Below are 23545 nucleotides of genomic sequence, written 5' to 3' on the forward strand. Positions count from 1 at the left end.
GGTTCAAATAACAGCACCCTATTTCACACCGTACACCAGTCTGCTCCTCCAGGATGGGCCCAGCACGACATCTACTACACCTGTATTCAGGGTGCAACCACTTACGCTAGTCTTAAATCTACTACAATTTGACAATCTCTTCATTCAGCACCAAATTCCTTTCCTTATGAGTAGGCACAGTGGTATAGCTCATAAGAAACTACCATCAAGTAAATTTGATAGAAAATCAAATACTTTAATGAAATTAGGGAGCATGAGAGTAACAGCTCAGATATACCACTAGAACTGATACTACTGGGCTGTGGGGTTTTTGCTGTTTTTTTTTTTTTTCTTTAAATGCTCTGTTCTTCGACAAGCATGCAGATTGACAAACTACTAATTCTTCAGTGTCAAAGATCCTGAGTAAAGAATTTCAAACCACTTAAAATGAATATATAGGAAATGTCTTATGAGCTGGTGGCCTGCACACAGCATTGCACAGATAAAAATATACTACTCTCAATACACAGAGCTAAATACTTTCACATTTATCAGAATTTTCTACACAAGTCTTTTGATAGAATTCAAGTTTTGAATTTTCTGTATATATCTTCCACCTGTATTAAACAAATGCTTATTTACATTGTGGATAAAGTGTAAAGGCTAGTAAGGCCATACTCCCATACTGTACTGTAACACTGCAAAATATATATACACATGTATAACCTAATATAGGCAACAGTTCTAAAAAAGTCACCTTACATTTGTACAACATAATTGAGTCAGTATGAAAAGACAGCTTTGTTAGCACCAAGCCACTCCAATGGTTTTTATGAACTGTCTTGAGCCTTCTAGTTCCACAGGGAAGGACTGTTCAGCACAGTATTCCAACTACTGAGCAACGGAGGTCCTGCTTGCAGAACTGGAAGTCCCAAATAACACTCCACTGCACTACGGTATGCAAATTACTAAAGAGCAGGCATAGGAGCATCCAGAGACAAGTTCTGCAGTGTTATTAGGTGACACTCCAGCAGAACAGTCACCAAGACATTTATCAGATTAAGTCTTTCACATCATCCTGTTTTGTTAGTATCTTTCCTTTGGATTCAGGATAGTAAGTACAGAACTGCCAGCAAAATGGACATTACTCAAGCTAGGTGGTTTACAAGCCAGGTTAACCCTATGCTGCAAAGACCAAATGGGAAAGAGCTCCACTGCTTAAATTCCAAAGGAAAGAACTTTTTACTTTATTCATCGCCTATGCCTACTGTGGCCAGGATGGTCTCGGTCATAGCGATGACTTGCTCGCTCATAGGAGCGTGAACGCTCATGCCTGTGATTTCTATAGTAGTGACTCTTCTTCTTGTACTTCCCCGAATGGTCAGAGCGCTCCCGGGATCGGCTCCTGGAACGTGATGAACTCCTGCTGCGTGATTTCCGTGGTTTGTGTGTTGAGTACTTGTAGTCTTTTGATTTCTTGTAACTTCTCACCTTGGAACCTTTGTAGCTAGAACTGTGGTTGAACTGTCTTGGAGGAGAGTCACTGCGGCTCCTGGAACGGCTGTGGGATTTGGAACCGCTTGATGTGGAGTAACTTTCACTTTTCCTATGGAAAGAGAAAAAGAACAGGAGGGAAAGCATATGATTTTCTTTAATATTAAATAGAATTACTCTACATTACTATTAGCACCTAAATGTAGTCACAATACATACATACACACTTTAAGTACCACATAGACAAATGCTTCTCACTTATAGAGCCAAGGTGTGCAAGCACAGTTTGAGACCAGGCACTTGATTCTGTATTCTGTTGTTCAGTATCCCATGAAAAGTAATCTTGTGTCCCAGACTTGATGACATCTGGTTACCGTAGAAATCCTGATTTGTAGAAACTCAAATCCGTTTAGAGTATAGTAGTCACGTCTCAGTTTTAGATTTTTTTCCTTCACTACTTAAAAAACATGCGTGAACAGCTAAGAGTAACTGCCAGATTCAAGTGCTGCCAACAAGACAAAAGGTAAAACCACTTCTCCTGCTTCAGTTACAGTAATACTGTCACCAAAACGCCCAAGTTTGGAGTTAATGTTCCTGTCTCTTTGATTACCCCCCTATGGGTAGCATGGTTATATGCTGAACTTCAAAGTCCGAGGCAGTACAGAAAGCAGATTTTAAAGATGTTTCATTAAATTCAACACGTTAATACAAAGCCATACTTTTATCAGTACACGCCCAAACCCAATGGGACACAGACTGTTGAATAAGTCAAACTTGCTTTGACTGAGGAGCACGAACCTCTACTACTCTCAACTACATACAAAACAGGATCATTTTGTATTTCATAAATTATGGTTTTGCAGGAGCAACTGCCAATGAGACGAAGGCTGGAGTTAAGAGTTCATCTACTGCAGAAAACGCTTTAACTACCCCAATACAGTTCAGTAAAAACAAAGGTTGTAGCCACAAACACCCAGCTTTAAACATAAAAAACCCAAAACAACAAATAAACCCTGCTGCTTGGTGGGACATATGTCACCAACAAACAGGCTGACATTCAAAAATGTCCCAATATGCTTACGCTCTCCTTTCAATCTATTTGGCCCAGGTACGACAAGGTCAGACACTGCAACTCCCTTGACCTGTGAGCCAAGACAGTACAACTCTTAGCCATAACGTTTCTGGAGCTTTAACTAGCAGCACATACTGCTACGTTATTTCACAGCCTCTTGTTGAGAAACTACCAAAACTCACTCTGGGAAATTTTAGTCTGGGAGCTTCTCACAGCACGCCCTTCTTTTACAATAGTATGTACCTGTGCTTAGGGGATGCGGATCTGGATGGAGATCTTGAATAACTTTGATCTCTACTTCCACTTCGACTTCTGCTTTCTCTTCCTTTCTGAACGCTGCAAGAGACAATGAACAGTAAGTTATTTTGCTTAAAGTAGTAACGGGAAAAAATAAGCATCTTCATTATGAAAGCCTTACCCGTTTACTGGGCTATTTGAACTCATTCTTTTTGCTCCCTCTGTTTTCCTCTTAGCATTCTTCATTGCCTGAACAGGTAGCGGTGAAGGTTTATTTCCTTTAACCTCTTTTGGAGACTCTAGAAAAACAAGCCTTTGTTACCTTTTTTTGAAAGTATGGGTAGCGACTGAAAGAAGGACTGAAGCTTCCCCTCGCCCCGTTTCATCATCTTTGCAATAATCAGTACTGTATACATGCAGTTTGCACATACGTGCACACATGCACGCACACACAGCCACCCGCAGGAGGCAGATCTGAAGAAGCTCACAGGACGCAGAAGCTGATCTGAAACATTTCTGCCAAAATATTGAAGTAACACCAGGGAGTTAACTGCAATAGTAACACATTGCTTTCAAAGGCACTTCAGGAAGGCAGAACAGCAACTTCCTTTTCCTGCCTATTGTTTAGTATCTTTTTAAAGGTAAACTGAGGAGGAAGATGGTAAGTGTTACCTTCTAGGCAAGGCATGCACCAGACTGGAAACTTTAGACCAAGTATGCAGGAAAATACTCACCACCTGTCACCCAAAAATACTACTCCTGCCAGAGTTCCTAATCGTACCTCTGCTTTAATATTGCTTTAGTGTAACATGCCAATTGCAAGTATTTGTTCGAGTTTATTGCAAAACCACATAAAAGCAAGACCCTGTACTGTATGTTTAAACTAGCCTTAATTTTAGACTAATTTGATTTTAGCCTTTATCTGTTTCAAGAAATTACAAAGTTCCAATGCTATTCAAACTCTGCCATTTGAATAGTTGCTAGAAGCCAGCTTAAAAAAAAAACCAAACAAAAACAACCAACCACCAACCAACCACACTGTATACACATACCAAAAGGGTAAATATACATTTAAGATGAGAAGTAGTTATTAAAAACCAAGTTATCCACTACTTACCATTTTTCGGGATAGGGGAAAATCCTGATGTGTTATCCAAACTTGGGGCTCCCTCAGGTACTAGACCTTTAGCTTGTGCTTTTGCCTCTTCGATAGCTAATTTCTTCTTTTCTACTTTACTTTCCAGATCAGATAAATCAACCTGCCAACACAGGAGCACCACTTACAACAAAACTTAATAAACCAGACTTTCTGCTTACTCACTTATGGGGGGGGGGGGGGGGGAGAGAATCTAAAGAGACCCAGACACTGTGACTACTATCCTGTTCCACTTAATGTCTTGCAGCTAGTTTCAAATGGAATAAAGTTTTCCAACTCATGTTCTAAGCGGCAGCTTTTAATGAAGGCTCACAATATGAAAAAGCAGCAAACCTTTTTCCGAGTATAGAGTTGCAAAATTTTTAAGCAGATTTCTTGAATTTCCTCCTCTGTTGCTCCAAAGAGTAAAAACCAGTGTGGACGATTAGGAAGTGGAATCTGGAAGGGAGGGGAAGACATGCTCATTTTTCCACTTCCATTAAAAAAACTAACAAACTTGAAATTAATGGAACTGTATGCTCACCTCCAGCGTCCTAGCTGCGAGGTAAATACATGCACAGGCAATGCTTTCTGGCTGGAATCTTACAAAGACATCTGTTCTCAGGCTATCATTCATGTAATTCCTGAAAGACAGGATATCGGCAAAGTTGCATGGCACTGCAAAGTTGTTTGGTGGTTTTTGGGTTTTTGTTTTTACTTCTACAAGGACTATTTCTTTCTGCATTCAGTACTAGACTTCAACATTATACTCCTGTAAATCTAAAGAAAAGTTGTGTGACTTTACTAAAAAAAATAAAAAATAATAAAGAAAATAAAAATCCCTCAAGGGGAGGGATGTGACAGAAATTAAGTTTGATTGACTGACTGGCTGCTGAAAATTCAGTTGTGAAAAAGAGAACCAATTTTAACTTCACTTTTCCTTCTGGATCTCTACTGGCCTGCTCTCATGCAATAGACAAGTTATTTTCATCAAGACAACACACAATATAATCTGAAGTACTCAGTTATAGACTTTTAGGTTCACATGTTTCTCTGCAATAGGGCTGAGCCCAGATGGTTTGCTGAAAGCTGCAGCTCCTGTAGTAGTTCTCCCATGAAAATGCAGTCCACTTCAGCACACGTCAACTTCCACTGGAGATTTAAGTGGTCCCTTTTCCTTCAGAAGCATTATTTTCCATCCACAACAGAAATCTTTTTGATGCAAAAAGCAGCCATAGAAGAAATCAGGGTGTTTGCGAACATCAATTCAGGAGAATACTCAGTATTCAGGCAGTCTCCTCTTTGGCACATGAAATACGGTTTCCAAAGTGTCCCATTTCAGTAAGGTTGCTTAAAATGAATATTCACAGAATGAGAAAACTGTAAAATATTGCATATATTCCAGTCAGTACACTTAAGCATTATTCTTCTAAATCTTAAATACACAATGTAACTTCCTCCGAATCTGTCAGCTGACGTGCTTAGAAAGATCTAGATTTTTGAGCACATATGTCAAGCAAAGTATCAGATGGGGAAAAGCTAAAACCAGACACAATAGAAAGTCCTCAAAATAATACGCTTTCTGAAAGTAGTAATTAACCATGTGGGTACCCAGTATACAAGGATTCACTAACCCCCAAGACATCCAAACCAGAGACCACAGTCCAAATGCTGGTAACCAGTTTACACAGGACAGACAAAAGGAACTTGAATCCCAAGAGTATCAAACTCCCACCTGCCCCAGTTGTCTTACATTCTTGTTTATACGAAGAGCAACTGCTACCCCAGAGAAGCAATGCTAAACATCAGCTCACCTTTCTGGGAGAAAGGAACTTCAAAGCCTACTTTTCTTGTCCCACTACAAAGAGAGCACAAACCTTTTGGCAAAAGAAGCAGTAAAGAAAAGCGGTGCTTCAAACATCTGGAAGTCATACAGCCTTTTTCTAATTTGCCAAATTGAAAAACACGCCTGCTTCCAAGTTTGGCCTCTGCGTATTTTCCCTGTGGGCTCAGAATCAGACACATGAGGAAATGAATCCTTGTCACAATGTTTTAAGAAAAAGGTAATGTTGTAAAAACACACATTTCAAAAAACAATTATACTGGATATCCACCAGTTTTCAGGTACTGGAAGCAACAAGCATCAGTACACAAACATGTTATTTTAACATCTGAACCATTTCTCAATTGGTGTAATTTTGCCCCTCCTCCTCACCTACCCCTTCTTTCGTAACAAGTAGAAAACTGGTAATGAGTAGCCCGTAACTCACATCCGAGTACTTCATGCAATGGAACTGGGAAATCTGGTAGTGGGAAGTTTCTCTAAGTCCTATGTATTACATTTGACTCCAAGCTTCACACATCTACTCAAATGTTTAACTAGTTTACAAAGGGAAACTAGATTTCACGTTTTGTTGTGTTAATTCATCCCTTTAAGACTTAAATCCCACCTTAATTTGCTTTATCATTTAAGAATACATCATTTTAACAGTTATAGAAATATAACATTAAAAAAATCTTTCAGAACTTCAACAATCAGGTTATAAAATATACAACAATCAAAAGGCACAATAAAAATAAAAGTAAAAAAGCATAAGCACAAGAAGCAGTTGGCCAGTTACTATACTATCATGTATATACCACCTGTCTAGAGTCAGCCTTCTCTTTGTAGAGCCTGCTTTGGTTTGACTGAAGACGGCAGCTATCCCTGCACCATAGCGCTTGGGCAGCAGAGGAGAAGTCTTAGTCACTTACCCTCAGAGGCTACCCTTTGATTAAAAGAGTACAGAAAAGAAAAGTCAAAACTGGTTCTCTACACACAGGTCACAGTACCAGACAGTTCAGTCAGCAGAAATATGATCTTTGGATTCACTCAAGGTTTTTAAACCACAGTATTGTTAAAAAGCATTATTGTTTAAAAGCATTATCTATTTGTTAAGTTTAAGACCTGGAATTTTACATAAGCTTCCCATCCCCAAGAAAATCTTTACTGTAATGAGAGCGACAAGGCAGAGGACATTTCTTGGCAAACATGAAAACATTGAGTTTATCCAGTCTTAGAAGCTGACATCTTGCATTATCCATATAGATAAAAGAAATTTATCTGTGCCGAGTTTTTGATACACCTGTAATCAAGCTCAAGCCCTGGGAAAAGCCATTTCCCAGCACTGGTAACAGACTTTAACTACACATAATTTTCTCCGAAGAACAAAAAAAACAAGAAAACCCTACAACCCACTCAACATTTTCCCTTCAGCTGAAAAGTAAAAGCAGAGAGGAGGGAAGTGAGAAGTCAGGGTGGAAAGCTACCTTACCATTAAAACAGTGCCTCTAACTTAAGAGGCCGATCAACATTTGGGTAGTAGTTTGGGGCACGCCAAGAAACACTGGAGCTGTCTGGTGTGGCCCACAATCATTTCTGAGCAATGTTGCCCAGAGTGCCTCAAGTGACATATTTCTGCTACTGCCCCTGCTGGTCTCTTAAAACAAAGAAAATCAACTTACCATGAAGTCTGGACCAGGTGTTGGTTACGTTCACATTCTAATACCTGAAGGTACATAACGATTATCTGGAAGATATGGGTTATTGAGTTATTAACAAGAATCTCGAGAGCCACCTATTTATTTCAGAGGGACATCCATGAGGCATCTGTTATTCTCTTTCAAGTTCTAAAACACTCCACACACGATGTGAGAGTGTTTGCAACATCCCCAGTGTTTTATCCACACAGCTTCTGCTCTCCAATGCAAAAGTGTGCACGAGTTGACACTCAACCAGATCTGACCTTCCTAGCTCTCCGTCTTCTGAGCTCAGTCATCATGCTATTCATCTAGATGTCTTGTCTTCAACTGTTTTCAAGCTAGGTATGTTCTCCTATACAATTCACGATTCCTTTTTAGCTGTAACTTGGGAGAAAATATTGCTAGCTGCAATAAGCAGTAACAGAAGTATAACAGTATTTGCAGAGAACGGATCTAACATGTTGTGTGTCACTGGTTTATTCTGTTCTAGTTTTTTTCTTAGGTTTGAAAGGAAAACAAGGATGCAGATAAAAAGACTAATAGCAAAAATTCCTAACAATTAACAAACAAGTACAACTGTCCTCTGGGGTACCGGTAACATGAGTGAATTCTGAAAGTCAAGTAGGCTTAAAAAGACCTTAAGACAGCAGTAGCTTTTAAAGGAAGAAAAAGAGCAAGATCCCAGGTTCTGCTGGCACAGAAGTAGGAGGTTCTTTCACCACACTTAGCTACTTAAGGCATAATGCTAATGGTACTAAAGCACCAGCTTAAACATTTGCAGCAGTTACATCCTCCAAGTATCATCCTAGGCTGACATGAGATACTTAAATATTGAGAATTGTCTCATTTCTAGTCAAGCCCTTCACACCCGAGTGTACTTTTTAGAACATGAGAAACACTACTAACTAGCTCATACGGGTTTAATAACCTCAGCATGTTTCCACAAGGAGTGATCATGACACACTGTTTCTTATAATAGGATTTCACAACCCTAGGTCTCCAAATTCCTTTCTCCTTAAGAATCTATGTTTAGTTGACGTTTTCTAACACCAAAGCTACTACTTATATAATTTGACTTCAAGGAATACTTAGCATCTGCATCCACCTCCAGTCGTCATTCAGCAGTGATACAAGACCAACTAGTAAGACTCTCTTAAATGAGAAAGAAAACATTGGGAACATAAGAAGCTAGCTTTACTGAATTAACTAACATTATCATGTACAAACCATACAGCTTCCATGCAGTTACACAGTCTACTCAAAGCATTTATAGCATATGAAACACCGATTATAAAGTTAACTTATACAGTACAAACCTTATGAGGGTGCTTTACATGAACACAAAATCCCAACTCCTTTAACACTCTTCTTTCTGCCTTAATAATTTGATTCTTCAAGTTCACATATTCTTGATCCAGTATTAGAGGCACAGGTTTTCTGCAAGACAATTTCAAATTCTGAAGAAGATAATCTTAACCTCAATGACTACTCATATGCAGGTTAAATCATGTTCGTGTAAAAGTAAGAGACATCATTATTTATAACACCAAGAATATTTACTTAATAAAATGGGTCAACTCACTTTTCTCCTTCATGAGATCTCTTCAAGATGTTCCCTGATTTATGAAACAGGGAATGATACTATCGTTGGCCCATGAAGTTTAATAATTAAAATAAAACATAAATACTTCAGATTGTTTCAAAGTCTAAGCTTACTTTTTTTCCCGTAGATGTCTAAGGCGATGGAACACGTTAATTACATCCCTTATGCGTCTTGGTGCTTCTTCAATTTTGGATGCCAGATGAACACAGGCCATTGACACATGCTGAAATATAAGTATTGCAAGATACTGATGTTTTGCTCAAATCAGGACCTGATCGCCTCCAACAGCTTAAGGAGGGATAACAAGAGAAAACGGTGGTAAAACAAGGAAATACTAAAAATTTGACAAAATCAGTACTACGTAGGTTTGTAAAATCATGTTGATCAATAAGTAAAATCTACAGGCTAGTTACCAACACTCTGATCACATCTAGCTTGACAACTTGCCAAAACAGATCAAGGATTAAGTAATGTTTGTAGCCATATACATCTTTTAATATTTTCTTACCTCCATGGAATGCTTCACAAAAGACTTGGTATAAAAAAAACGCTGAAATAGCACCTGTCCTGTAGCCATAGCCACCTAAAAAGGAAGTAACCACAACAGGTATTAACAAAACAACTGCCAGTTCCAGAAAGAAATTACCTAGAATGATTTCAACAGATTTAAGACCCAGAAGACTAGCTAAGCTGTATTTTAGTATGGGAGTAAGTTCAGTGCTACCTAAGGAGAACTAGCACCCCTACCTCAGTAACAAATTAAGTAGCCCAAAATGTTATCAACATCACAAACGCTGTAAGTCAAATACATAGGTTAAATCGCAAACTTCTTTATGAAGTATGAAAACATGCTACAAATTAAATAAATTTAAAAAACACCCCCAACAACCCAAACACTAGCGCCCAATAAAACTGAAAGTTATGACAGTACGCCAGAAAAACTCTACTTTTTGGGCATGGAAAAAGGGGGGAATCTAGTCATAAGGCAATTTGAGCGGCTGAGACTCGGCAGCTAGAAGATGCCTGGGGAGTTTTACACTCGGAGAGCAACGAGACTGTTCGCGATTGGAATTCGCCAGGAAACAAAACCTTTCCGAGGTCGCTACAATTCAAAGGAGTCCCAAGAAGTCCTTCTTTTCGCAAGCCCCGATCTTAAAAAAAAAAAAAAAAAAAAGCACTGCGGGAGCCCCCGCCCTGCCCGGGCCGGCCCGGGGAGGCGGCGGGGGCGGCGCAGGAAGGCGGTTACATCACCCGCTTCCTGCTCCCAGCCGGGCGGGGAAGGCCGCAGGCCCTGCGGGAGGCCCGGCGGCTCTCGCGTCCCCCGCGTCCCCAAACCCCAGCCAAAAGGGGCAGCTCCCCAGCCCTCCCCGCATCTGTAACTGCGGGTGGCGGCCTAGCGATCGAGTGGCGGCTCCGCCGGGGGCCCCGCCGGCGCCAGCGGGCCGAGGCCTAGCGAACAAAGCTCTCCCCCGCCAGGGAGCAAAGACGCCCGACCCCGCACCCGCCCCGCCCCGCCGCGGCCTTCTTCCCCGGCCGTCGGCGAGAGGCCTCCCCACCCCGACCGGCCAGGCCGCGGCCCAGCCCCACCTGCGGGAGACGAAGCAGGATGCCGGCCGCCTGGATGAGCTCGCAGCCGGTGACGCGCAGCTCGGTCTCGGTGTCGGGGTCGAGGCCGCTGCTCATGGAGGGGGTGAAGCGCAGCGTGTGCTCGGGCAGCAGGCAGTTCTCCAGCGTGATCAGCACCCCCGAGTACAGCCGGTCCCCGATCAGCACCGCCCCAGGGCCCGGCACCGGCGCACCGCTCCCCGCCGGGGCGGATCCCGCCGCCGCAGCGCCAGCAGCCTGAGGCCCCGCCGGGCCGCTGCCTCCCACCGCTACCACAGCCGCCGCGCTGCCCGACCCCGCCGCCATTTTGTGGTGGTGCCGCCGCCTCGCCTGGCTCAGCTCTCCTTCCCCACCGGGCGGCGCCTCTGCCACAGCGCGGCCCCCCCCCCCGCCTCCTACCTCCGGTCGTCGCCTATTGGTGGGGCGCGGCGTAGCGGCGGTCGCCGATTGGCCCGTCCGCCGCGACGTCTGACGCTAGCCCCGCGGCTGAACGGAGCGGCGTGACGCACCGGTTGGGAATTTGAACAAGGCGGAGGGGGCGGGACTTCCGGCGCGCGCCACCGCCCTCCGCGGCGCCGGGGCTCCTGCGGCCCGGCCGCTCCGACCTCAGCCCGGGGCCGGGGCCGAGGGGGGACTGCCCGCCCCAAACCGCCCCTAGGCCCGTCCCAGACCGCCCCTAGGCCCCTCCCGAAGCCGGGTCCAAAGCTGCCGGGGTCCGTGCTGCGAGTGCGGAGTCTCCCCCGGGCAGGGTTCTTGCCCCTGCAGCGCCAGAAGTCACCACCACTCAGATTGTTTTTCCAGTAGCGGTTACCAGAAAAGTATCTTTATTGAGCCCGTCGCGGATCAGAAAGCGTACGCACGCTGCGTCTGGCGTTAACGCTGGAACTTCTACAGGCCTGACCTACCGCTGCTAACTTCGAACGGCGGTTTCCAACCTAACGCGTTTCAGTTACACCACCACAGGGGAAAAAGTCATCAAGGCGCCAGCTTCGCACCCGGACCCACCCCTTCCTCCTTCTGGAACCGTCCTTAGCAGATTTTGTTCCCCAGCTACGATCTCGGCAGCAGACAGTGAGCGAGTTTACTTTGCAATGCAAGTTCCTGTTTACACGTATCTGCAGACTCTTTTAATATCAATAGTGGTGTACAATACGTGAAAATATCCCCTCTGGTTCTTTTCCGTCTCCCAGGGCAGCGAGGAAGCCTTCTTGTCTCCTCCTCTGGGCTAAGGCAGCTAAGGACTTGAATGTCTTTGGCTCATAAATAGCCAAATCGGCAATCATTTTCCTATTCAGCTCCACCTGGGACTAAATGCAAGAAAATTTGTTGGTTAAGTACTGTCATGTTTAGGAACAACACTGCAATGCTTAATGATTACCTGAGGTCTTAAGGCAAATTACCTTTTTTCTGTGCTGTACAATTTTGGAACTACTAGAGAACTGTTAACTGTTAGAAATGACTACTCGGCCATGGATGTCTCATTAAGCCACTGTGTAAAATTTGTTTACTGACTTTCTCAAAGTCTTTCCGGTAGAAACCAAGAACTGAAGAAGAATCTCTTATTTCATGGAAGGCCACGTGTTACAGGTTAATCCATGGCATTTGTTCCAGTTCTTAGGCATATTCAAGTTTAATTGTTGGGCTAGAAGCTGCTTGGTATCTCAAAATGTGTCCTGGAGCAGAGAAAGAAAGACTGCAGGACCAAATACTCTTAACAAATCTAGATATCGCACGGTTAACTGCATACTCTAAGAGGGAGGTATTATATAAAACAGTTTGCTTATTTTGGATCTTTTAACAGAGAACCTTACAAAAATATACTGCTCTGACACAAGAATCAAAGGGACAGACATCTTGGGGGGGGGGGGGGGGGGGGGGAGAAAAAAGAAAAATGAGTTAGCTTTTAGGCAGTGCTTGATTCTTTTGGTTACAGTATGACAAGAGTAACCAGGAGAAAAGAAGTGTTTAAATTTCAGAAACTGTATTACTTTACAGGAAACATGTCAGAAAACCTGGAACGTTATCTGAGCATATCAGAAAACCTAGGAAGTTATCTATTTATTTGAAACACAGATAAAATGTTTTGAAATACGCTATAAATTTATATGTAGTTCCACTTTAAGAAGCAGAAACACTACCTTTTTATTATCATCACAGCCAAGAGAAACAAGTTCTAATTTTACAGTTCCAGTATCAACAAATTAAAACCAATTCCCCAGCATGCTTAAGAACAAGGGACAACGGCACCAACCCTCTGCATTGCCCATGCTCACCGAAACACAAAGCTAGCAGTGAAAAGAGCAGAGATTTCTTAGGGCTGTTTTTGCTAATCCAAGCTTTGTATTTTTAAATTTCTTGAAGTAAAAGGAAAGGCAGCTGTCACTTAATGCCCGCAGTAGCAACAAGCGTAAAAGCATTTTACAAGTCTCGTTCTTAAGATGCGCAGTAGAAGTTTTGGGGACACAACAAGGTGTAGAGCGACAGTGTTCACCAGGATAAAAGGGGATTATGCATATGAAGAAGAGAAACGGGTTTAGGGCAGAACTTAGTTCCTGAAGTGAACGAAACTCCTTTCATAAGCAGAAGGCCTTTTATCACTAGAACTAGGAAGCAGGACAGTGTTGGCAGAAGTTCAGTCTGACAGAAGGAGCTTTTCAATCCCTCCACCATGCCCTATGCCGCTATTGCCTGCTCAGGCTCCAGTTTGGAAGTCCCCACCATTATTCGTCAAAGATTGACAAGCGGAGACTGCAGCTTCAGTTCTTTGCAGTTGCATTCCTAGACAGTAACCAGCAGCCCTTTGGTATGTTTTGTCAGACTACATCTACTTGAAAGATTTCAGAGTTTTAAGAAATTAATTTGCCTGGCACTTCAGAAGACCTCTATCAGACATTTTCTCCAATTTGTTGTTTCAAAGTAACTATTCTTCAAGCACCATCCTTACCTTAAGCAGATTGCTTATGAAAGCTGGGTATTTCAAACCATGTTCAAGTGAAGCTGCTTCAATCCTAGTGATCCAGAGCTAAAAGTGTAAAAATTAACATCTTGGATAATAAAATACTTTAAAAGTAAACCTTTTGTCATGCTGATCTGCTCACACTTAGTAAACATAACATTTTCAGACCTACAGTCTTCTCAGTGCAACATATACACGTCTGAACTTCAGAACGTGAGCTGTTTCAGACCACAGAGGGACTATGCTTACTTTAAACTCCTATTTTTCACCCACTGGTAAAACATTTTGAGAGAACCCCCCCAGTAAGGAAAATGGCTATTTCGGTTCTGCTCTTCTCCCATTTTAATGGTTACATCTAACATTTTGCACTTTACCGCTCTTAGGAATCTCTTCTTCTCTCTTCTGGCCTTTGTGGACTTCACAAAAGCTCTCCGAACACTTCGTACAGCCAGCTTATAGCAGCGGTTCTTCCTTCCACGAAAATGCTGAAACGAAAACAAGATGTTCTTGTTCAGTTATCTTTAAGGCTGTTAAACCCTTCAGTAATACTAACACATGCTCATTTGCATTTCACAACTCTTCATAACAAGGATCACAAAATACTTCACAAACATCAGCTAAGCCTTCAGTTGGCATATGATGAAAATATTTTTTCCTTGTTTTATAGCATGGGAAACCTGAAACTGAAAAGTTGAAGCGGGCTGAAAAATTTCAGTCCAGCAGGGAGCCAAAACCAGACCTCATTTTAGGCTGTGGTTCCAGGAGGAAGGCAACCACATAATCATGTGCAGTGCTTTCAGCCAGCCCCTAAACTCACGCATTTATTCTCATTCCTGAGCTGCCCTCTCGGTTTTGTCAGTACAAATACAGGGATGGGACAGGAGCCTCCGATATGTCAAAAACATTGCAGTTGCCCAAACCGAAAGCATGATGAAAGAAGTTTACTGAAGCTACCACTGACATCCATCTAACATGAAGTAGGAAGAAGTAGCAAGTGCTGCACAGTCAGAGAAATAAATAACTACTGCTGGTACTGTGGGCAGCTTAGGCACTACGGGAGCAAGATACTGTCACTTCATCTTCCATTTCAACACTACAGCAAGATGTACTACCTCCCACCCTTGAAAAAGGTTCTTCCTGAGCCTAGGTACAATAGCTTGAACTTCAGCTGAAATCATGTTGTGAAGCAGTCTCCTTCACCTTTTAAAATGCACTTGAAGAGCAAGGTTAAAATCTTTTTGTTTTCCTGCTCCTTTGCCCATTTAAAACAAACCAACCCAAACCAAACAACAAAAAAGCACAACCAACACCAGTCTAGAGCATGCTGTATTTAGACTGCCCTTCCCATAGCGTTTGTATTTCTTCCGCCACGGGGTTCTCGCTTTTATTCATACCCATCTACGTGCGCACATGTGCTGTGTTATAGCACAAATACCCGACGCGTTTACGGCCTCCAGCTTTAACCAAATACAGACAAATTTACATACACAGAAAATGCTGCATTGACGTGAGTCAACTTCACGGACTCTGGACGTTTCTAAGAACAGGCGCCGCTATATTGCTCGCCGCCTGACTTCCCTCTGCTGGGGAAGGGCTTGCGGACACCTGAACAAGACGACAGGCCGCTCGCTCCCTAGAGCCGGGGAGGACGGGGCGCCTCCGGGAGGCGGCCGAGGAAGGAGCTGCCGCCCGTGCTCCGGGGGCCGCGGGGAGCGGGGCGGCAGCCGCAGCCGAGCGGGGCGGCGGGCACACTCACCCGCGCATACTTGAGCACCTCCTGCACCCTCCAGAAGCGGTCGGTGAGGCGGCTGCGGAGCCAGCGCGGCGCGCTCAGCAGCACCATCTCCGCCGCCCGTTCGCGGCAGCGCGGTGTCCTCCGGCTTCCGGGGCGGGGACAAGGGGCCCCGGGCCCGGGCCGGCCCCCGGCCCTCCCGCCGGGCCGCCGCTCCCCTGCGCCGCCGCGGCTGCCTCTGCGGCTTCCCCGATGGCGGCGGGGACGCGCGGCTGCCGTAGCGGGGTGCCGGCGGGGACCGCTCCCCGCCCGCGGCGCCGGGCCGCGTTGTTTCGGATGCTTTCCGTGACATACCACGCTGTGGTTATTTCTGCCGCTGCCCGAGTCTGGTGGAAGCTCTGTCAAATTACTGTGACCGTGATTATCTAGCTGGCCGTTGGGTGCGGTCCAGCGCAGCGCTGTCCGAAATGGGCCGGATCGGCACCTCGCTGGAGGAGCAGCTGCACAACGAAGCCGTTGGTTGCTGCCCAACGTAATGGGGATGCATTCAGGGAGCTGCTGCCGGAGCTCCCTGAATAAGAAGGAACTGAGCTGCCTGGAGGTGTCCATTCCACGCAGCTTGGTGAGGGGGTGTGTAGCAGACTTCGCAGCACTTACCCCTATTCCGTAGCGCGCCAGTAATTTAGCTGAGGGGATGCGCTCATTCCGTGTTGCGTCATATAAAGGTGTCCAACCATTTTCATCCACATGGGAAAACCAGAAATGAAGCCTTCAATTCATAGGTGCCAGGAACACTGAAGGGAGAGAGGAAAGGAAGTCAGGAAAAGGGAAGCGGGGTGAAATTTAACAGTGAGCTGCTCAGTGCTCACCTGTTGTTGTCCCCTGTTGAAGTAGCTGTTTTGTATGGTGGGTACTGCCACTCCACAGAGCCAGCTGGAGCTCCTTCCAGCCCTGGGAGCTGCAGTGAATACTAACTGGATTGGTTTTGAGCAATATAAGCAGGGATGCCAAGTGTTACATGGGAAGGGTACGGCAAAAGCATTGTCACCTCTGCCGCAGGCACCTCTGCATTAACAGTGAGGTCATCTGGCAGTCCTGATGACTACAGGAACCTCTCTGCTGCTGCTCTTATTTTCTCTACTGTGGATTACCGACTGAAAGAGAGAGCTGACAGTTCTGGTGTGCAGCCTCCAAAAATAAAATGCTAGTGTTTTCTGAGAAGTAGCCAGTATTCTGAGACACACCTGTGGCTCTTCTATCAAACACCGTCCTCTTTCAACTATTGCCGTGGGTCTGGAGATTGTTCCCCTTCCTTCACTGATAAGCTTTCATAGGTACGGCCTTCAAGATGAATAGTTCATAAATGCCTGTTTTTAAGGGGGAGATAGAGGATTTTTAAAGCTTATAGCCAAGTTGTCAGTTAGTACCTTGAAACCAAAAATACTCAGTTATGGGAATGATGGTCAAATAAACGTGCCCTTGCAGTATTACATCTGTATGGTCAGCTCAGCTTAGCTTGTACAAAGCAGCATTTTGAGGGAGCAACCATCATGGTCAAATCAGATCAAAACAAAATCAGAGCGAGAACCCTTTATTGCCCAGTAAGGCCTCCTAGCTGCTTTTGGAGGTAGTTCCTCCACAGGCAACATGAAGAAACTCAGTCTGAGAACCCCTGGAGTTTTACAGCTGCTCCAAAAGCAAGAATCAACAAACACAAATGGGAGATTTTTCCCTAAGAAAAACTAAAGAACTAAAGCTTGCTTTTTTCCCTAGCAACTTGTCACATGAAAGAGTTAAAAAATGCTCGCCTTCCTTACCAGCCATTCTGTTGCAGGGCTGCATATACCTGTCGCTGAGGGGAGAGAGCAGGACGGCAGCTCTCACAGTGGGGCTGTTTCTGAGCTCCGTCCTCTGCTTCCCGCCTTTATTCACACACCGAGCCGGGCTGGGCTGATTGACGCTGCTCTGAGCATGGCAGCCCTACGTGGAGATTCCATACCATAAGCCTTCCCTATAAGGGAGATGCTGGCTGTGCGTCTCCCACTTTATGTGAAACTCATTGGGACTGTCCACTCCCTAAATGGGGTGGAGGTCTCTGCAGCTGGGCTTCATGCCTGTGCGTGCGGCAGTCCGTTGTGCGCTGCGAGTAGCCCGTGCTTAAGAGGCCAGAGGGCAAGACCGCCCTGTGCTCCCTGTAGCCAGGGTGCGGGTCTATGCAGCGGTGGCAGCAGCCTCTTGGTTGATGGTGCTTTTGTCAGGCAGCTGGGGCGAGCACCTCATCAAGCTTAGGATGCCGGTTGCATTCTTGCTGCTCATGGGGGACATTGAGCTCCCTCGAACCCTGGCGTCCCAGTGACGCGGGCTGCGGTCCATGCCCTTACGGCGCTGCACTCTGCTGACAGCCTCGGCCGAGCGACAACTCCATAACCAGAGTGACAGTCGCAAGAGCTGCCGGTCTGAGAAGCAGGCAGGCCCGTGGTGCCTTGAGCACTGGGGCTCCCTGCAGTGCAGGGGATGAGCTGCTTCCTTTAGCCCCTTGGGAAAAGGCAGCTTTTTTGAGCCCGTTGTGGAATGAGCCCCCCGTCTAAGTGCGAGGTGAGGCTCTTCTGCATGAGTAGCCCGTGGCCCCTTCCCTGACCATGCGTGTCCAGAGCCCTGGCCCTTCCTCCCTGGCCTCCAACCCTCTTGGATGTCTGCAGCGAAGCCTCTAGCCTTCTGTGCAGACATGCTTTTGGTTGAGGATGCCCTAATTTGAGAGTATGAGGTCATATAAACAAGTGTTTTTAAGGCATTTGTTGAATACTGATGACTGTTTTGGAGAGTACACTTATATAATATGTTATCAAACCATTCTGTTTGGTTTGTTAATAGAGAATGCCTCTACAACTTGTCTGTAGACCATTGCCTGTTCATTATCCTTTATAGTTTCTATTAAAAGCAGTACATTTTTCTATGGTTTAATTTCTCAAACTCAAACTTTACAATTTGTTGATAATAGTTCAGCTTTATGTTGTGAAGTTTGGAATTTTGTATTTTCAAAGGATTCTACTTTTGTTTACCATTTCTCTGCTCCCTTAAAGTTTCAAGCATTTTTCTAGGTTGAGATATTTTTTAACACCTAAAGTAAGGTTTGAAATCTCTCTGTTACATATTTGCAGAAAGCAGGTGTGGAAATGACTATGTATGTAAGCTGCCCCTTTACACCTTCCAACCCTCATCTTTAACTCTCATGCTCATACCACTGAAATTTCTCAGCGAGGAAAATTTCTCAGCCTAAGCTGTGCCTGTATTTTTTGGTTGACATTCACCTCAGCAGTTGTCTAGGACTGTGGATCTAGATGATTTAGTGGATACTCAGGGATAAAGTACTATAGTGTTTCTTTGGTAGTGCTTGATTACTCCTGGTAATGACCGCAGACTTTAGAATGAGGTATACAGGCTCTGAAAACATTGTATTTGTTTTCTGCCTGTAGCATCATGCCAAATGCTTTTTACCAAGAGACTGAATGAATTACGGTCACTGCTAGTATTTTCTTGTGGTTAACAGGATAATGCCTTTTCTTCTGTTCACCAAACTCCTTTCAGAAATGCTGTCAGCATTCCATTCTGCAGTAAGAATCTACTGCTTTCAGTTGTTTTTCATGGTTTGTTGTTGCTGGCTAAGTTTTTCTCCAGTCAAAGATAACGATAGATTCAGTCCATCAGTGACTTGGGTGTCAGCTGCTGAGAGCTTTCAAAGGTAAATGCAACTGCAACAGACCAAATGATACTAGACAAGAACTGTAGTCAAAGAAAGGTTATTGTGATATTCCTGTTAAACTGCAGACATATTGATAATCGGTGACCTGTCTCTGCGGTCTAAAACACTGTTACATGTTAGCCTGCTATTAGTATGCAAAGGCTCAACCTTTAATTCTTTAGACATGGCAGGTAATCAAGTTTGCTCAGTAAAGTGCTTTCAGTGAAATAGTAATCCATGTGTCCGTAGAGACATGAGGAGGGAACAGCTTTGCCATTTGCATTGTCCTTTGTCCTGCGAGGTACTGGAGCTGTTTACGAAGTTACGTGAACGCTGGCCCTCATTTGCAGTCACTGTTCAGCACCCATCTCTGCCCTACTGGGCTATCTTGCTAGCAGTGCTCAAACCAGCAATGCTAAAGCAATGCGAAAAGTTTTGGTGTTGTTTTCAGTGACTGGAAGAATTCCATACTGGGTAAGATGTCTTACAGTATCCTTCTGTGTGTAAGAGATTGTGAGATGTAAAATGAAAATTTATGAACTGTAACAAACCACAAGATGGTGCTGTCATTATAGACAGTGGAAAAATTATTTCTTAGCAACAAGAGTCTCTGCCATCAGAGAAGGGAAGTAATGAATTTGTCTGACCATCTTTAATCATTGCCAGTTTCAGCATCTCAAAGCAATGATGCTCCTGTTAGAAATTGCTCCATAACTTGCATCATCATCAAGACAGCTTTCCCGCTTACGGGCAGGTACTTGTTAAGGATGTGGAAATTTCACAGACTTAGAGGCTTGGGGAACCTTTCTTACTATCACTGGGGTTTGTTTGACACGAAGTTCACTTGGTTATTAGAAGAATCATTAGAATGTGTGGTTTTTTCCAAAGGAAAATAAATTTAAAGAATGCAGTTTTCAGACCTCCCACAGGTTAAAATGCGTTATCATTATAGCAAAAGAACTTTGGAAAATTTCACTGGATTTAGCAAAGCTTTTTAGAATTTATGGCACTTTTATGACTGCTTAAGCAGCTTTGGTTTTTACCACACCACCATGCCCTCGCCGACGGATGGTAAAACCCCTTTGTTTTTATGAAGGAATAAAATTGGCACAAGGACAATCACTGTGGTGATGGGGTGTAGCTTGTTAGGACAGCTACTTACTCAAGCTCCTCTGGTGCTTGTCAGAGCCATTTCTGGCTCCTACACCTGTCCTGCAGTGAGCTCTAGAGAGTCCCAAAATGCAAATGAGCCAGGGGCTTGGCATGGGGGAAGGTGGCAGCGTGGAGTGAGAGACCTGGTCTAGGACTGTAGAGAGGAGGTGGGATGCAAGCAGAAGTGCTTTTGAAATCAATTTTATACATTTGGATTAGTTAGTACACCTTTCAAAAATATTTCAATGCTTGACATTCAAAAATGAAAAAGTAGAGGAACATCTTCATATGTGGGAGACAGTTGTCTATTGTTTTTTGACTTACAATGCAGAGCTGTGGTAAATGAATTTATAATCCGTTTAAAGAAGTAATTTTCAGATATATTTTTCAGTTTGAAAAACAAGGAAAACCATTATTCCCTGTGATGAGAGCGTGCAGTACACTGTGGTACCCAAGATACTCTTTAGCACTCCAGCTAGGTGGGGTAACCAAACACAAGAATAATCTTTCAATGGAAGGAAATAGGATTCCTCAGGGCAGTATTCCACAGTGAAATTCAGGGCTCCTTCAACCGCTTCTACTCAGTTCTGTGCTTCTGGTTTCACTTCTCTCCAGTGACGCAGGCTCAGATGGTCCAGGACTCCTCTTTGTGGCTGGGAAACTGGCAGGCTGGCTGTGGACAAAGAGCTTCAGTGCTTTGGTCGGTCCAGTACCAGAAACTCTTGGTGCCTGCTGCCCAAAGGAGAGTAATTGCTTTCTGGATTTCACACTTCTTTTCCCCACCCTGCTCCTTCAAGGGCAGCTGAGTACAATACAGACAGATGTTGACTTCAATCTGTGCTACAAATTAATGTTTTCTCTTATTTACCAATATATTCCTTCTGGAACAAATCAGGATACAGGCTGTTGGCAGTGCTGTCAGTCTGAGAGTCTACTTTTAACCTTCTTCCCCTCACTTGGCACATCAACTTTTTTTTTATTCACGGTGAGAGAATGCAACAGAAAGAATAAATAATAACAAACAAAACAGATGAATTAAATTCAGTGTCACCTTCAGTGCTAGGGGAAATAAAATTACATGAGGGAAATCTAGTTTAAGTCATTAGCACCAGTCCCTGGTGAGGAACAGTGCAGCTTCCCCCTGCTTTGGGTGGAGAATGGGTCTCTCTAGCTCCTGAGTGATGCTGCCTCCTGCACCTATTGCTCCCTGGGGATCAGAGGCTTTTCCTTCCAGCCAGGAAACACCAAACAATGAAACACACCCAGCCCAACCAAACCCCACCACAGCCAGGGGAATAGCCACCATTTATCCATTTGGGATGAATGTCAGGTGAAACTAATAGCCCTCACTCAAAACAGAGGCAAATACAGGGCATGAGAGGCAAAGCAATTTTCTTTGCTGTTGTCTGGCTATTGTGTCTAGGGGAGATGCAGAAGACGTTCCAAAGAAAATGTGCTTCAGGGAAGAAGTGAGAAAGACACAGCTGGAGAAAGCCCTGAGAGCAGGGCTTCCAGAGCGTCCTTTTGGGCAGAGCGCTTGCTAGAAAGGGACCAGCCTTCTGTGCAAAAAAACCCCCTCCTGTTATTTGTTCCCTATCATATTTAAGAAAAGATACTCTTGTGCCACTTGGTAAATAAACAGGATTATATTGGAGATACTGGCTCCCACTTTTATTTTCTCCTTCCTGAAACATCACGAATAAGCTAGAATTTTGCATAAATAATAAACCTTCCATCATCGTTGCCACAGTTAGGTCTGAAAAGATCTTTCACAACTCAAAGCGGGATGGTGAGAGCTGCAGCTCAAAAACTAAGAGTCTGAATAATGAAGTGTGTGTGTGCATGGATGTTAATGCCCTTGATTCGCATACACAATTACCTCCACAGCAAAGCCATTAATTCTGAGAATTGCAGAATACTAGCCTGGCTTTGTAACTTTCCTCGGCTCTTGAGCAGATCACTGCACTGAAATAAGATACTGACGTATCTCCTCCCACAGCTCCGTGTGCCTTCCACGCTGTAGCCTGGCTCCCCAGGCCGCTGGCTGACAATAGCAGCGACGTGTGTGTTTCCAGCAAATTAATAGAAAACTTCTGATTACTTCATCTGGTTTGGTTCTTAAAAGGAGGTGGGAACCAAGGGCTGAGGAAGAGATGACCTGTCTTCACAACTATAAGCAAAGTTTCCCTCTCCAGCACAACCTGGGGTGTTAGGGCCCTCGGGGTGCCAATAGGCCTTAATGGCCCTGATAAGCCTCAGCTGAGGCTTCCAGCCACACCCTCTGCCTGGGGGCCATTTAAGCTCAGGCCTGGGAACGTCCTTTCTGCCTGAGTTGCTGTTGTAGGTGTACCTGTTTCTGGGGCTGGCTGGGTTACAGCTAAGGCTGGTCGTGGACCTTGTTCTGGACTCTGACCTGTACACTGACTTCCCAGCTTGACCTTATGGTTGTAAGCTTACCTGAAGGTCTGGACTCTTAGTTGAATCTGACCGCCATCTCTGAGTCTACTGTTTTCACCTTGCTTGGGTACTGTGGGATGGAGCCTTGGCTGGCAATCCTCTGCCCTGCTGGCTGTCCTATTGCACTTGGCTCCCCATCTCTTAGGGAGCAGCAAGAGCTTAATTATTGCCAAGCTTCCAGCGGCCTCCTATGGCTGAAGCTTTGCATCCTTCTGATGGGCTTTGAGATGTGTCAATGGTAAGCACAGAACAAAGTGCCCCACGTGGTTATGAGTTATTTCTGCTGTTAGCAAGAATGACGCACCTGACTAGCGATCTGGTACAGATTAGCCAGATGAATTTTTACTGCTGGATACCGATAGAGCTGAAGTTTGTGAGACCCTTTTGGATGTCTAAGAGGCTCTACAAGAAGAGTTATAGAAAAAAAATGAAGTGGTAAGTGTGGCTCAACTAATAATTTTCATAGCTGGGGAATTGCATAACAAGTATGGATATTGTTGAGCTGTTTAAAAACTACTTATTTCATTCAAAAGGCTTCCTTCTTAATGGTATCGCTCATCACACCTTTGAAATCTGTATCCTTGCACAGCTCTTCAACCCACTTCAGTTTTAAAGCCTCTGTTTTGATATTGATTACATGTGGCAGATTGCAAGTGGTCTGGATTTGTCTCACTGCTTGCTTTCTACAAGTACTGTGTAACACTCTTCCAGCCCAGGGTGAGAAGGTACTTTCAGCAGCAAGAGAACAGAATTTGTTCAATTATATTCTATTTCAATTAGAAGGCAATCCTTCTGGCTACATGGGCCTGTATCTTTGTAGGGTGATATCTGACTTTCTGCAGTCGGGAAAATGACTCATATG

At 44.4% G+C, this 23545-nt stretch overlaps 2 protein-coding genes across 5 annotated transcripts; both read right to left on the reverse strand.

Annotated features, from left to right (window-relative positions):
- Window positions 1-214: 214 nt before the first annotated feature.
- Window positions 215-10953, reverse strand: CCNL2 (cyclin L2). 4 transcript variants are annotated; one of them, XM_076355914.1, is made up of 11 exons: window positions 10630-10953; window positions 9551-9625; window positions 9156-9265; window positions 8756-8876; window positions 7422-7486; window positions 4462-4561; window positions 4272-4376; window positions 3900-4041; window positions 2964-3081; window positions 2789-2881; window positions 215-1585 (listed from the first exon to the last, which is right to left on the reverse strand). In XM_076355914.1, the coding sequence occupies exons 1-11, from the start codon at window positions 10951-10953 to the stop codon at window positions 1231-1233; spliced, it is 1608 nt and encodes a 535-aa protein (XP_076212029.1). In that variant the 3' UTR covers window positions 215-1230. The 4 variants fall into 4 exon arrangements, with proteins under 4 accessions (XP_076212029.1, XP_076212030.1, XP_076212031.1 ...); XM_076355915.1 differs by lacking the exon at window positions 10630-10953 and adding an exon at window positions 10132-10154; XM_076355916.1 differs by lacking the exons at window positions 7422-7486; window positions 8756-8876; window positions 9156-9265; window positions 9551-9625; window positions 10630-10953 and adding an exon at window positions 6561-6668 and having other exon boundaries at window positions 4462-5267.
- Window positions 10954-11436: 483 nt separating this feature from the next.
- Window positions 11437-15503, reverse strand: MRPL20 (mitochondrial ribosomal protein L20). Its single transcript, XM_076356035.1, has 4 exons — window positions 15360-15503; window positions 13978-14088; window positions 13592-13669; window positions 11437-11954 (listed from the first exon to the last, which is right to left on the reverse strand). Exons 1-4 carry the CDS (start codon window positions 15444-15446, stop codon window positions 11781-11783), a joined length of 450 nt encoding a protein of 149 aa, XP_076212150.1. The 5' UTR covers window positions 15447-15503; the 3' UTR covers window positions 11437-11780.
- Window positions 15504-23545: the final 8042 nt, after the last annotated feature.

Source organism: Aptenodytes patagonicus, chromosome 19, assembly GCF_965638725.1.
Source record: "Aptenodytes patagonicus chromosome 19, bAptPat1.pri.cur, whole genome shotgun sequence".
In the NCBI taxonomy this organism is placed as follows: domain Eukaryota; kingdom Metazoa; phylum Chordata; class Aves; order Sphenisciformes; family Spheniscidae; genus Aptenodytes; species Aptenodytes patagonicus.

Bases quoted from the DNA above. Each gene is read 5' to 3' on its own strand.
- CCNL2 (XM_076355914.1), bottom strand. From the start codon at position 10,953: ATGGCGGCGGGGTCGGGCAGCGCGGCGGCTGTGGTAGCGGTGGGAGGC. The intron at 8,877-9,155 runs GTAAGCTTAGAC...ATTGTCTTGCAG, and splicing joins AGACATCTACGGGAAAAAAA to AAAACCTGTGCCTCTAATAC. The intron at 4,042-4,271 runs GTTTGCTGCTTT...CTGTGTTGGCAG, and splicing joins AACTCTATACTCGGAAAAAG to GTTGATTTATCTGATCTGGA.
- MRPL20 (XM_076356035.1), bottom strand. From the start codon at position 15,446: ATGGTGCTGCTGAGCGCGCCGCGCTGGCTCCGCAGCCGCCTCACCGAC. The intron at 14,089-15,359 runs GTGAGTGTGCCC...TTTTCGTTTCAG, and splicing joins AGGTGCTCAAGTATGCGCGG to CATTTTCGTGGAAGGAAGAA. The intron at 13,670-13,977 runs GTAAAGTGCAAA...TTACACTTTTAG, and splicing joins AGAAGAGATTCCTAAGAGCG to CTCTGGATCACTAGGATTGA.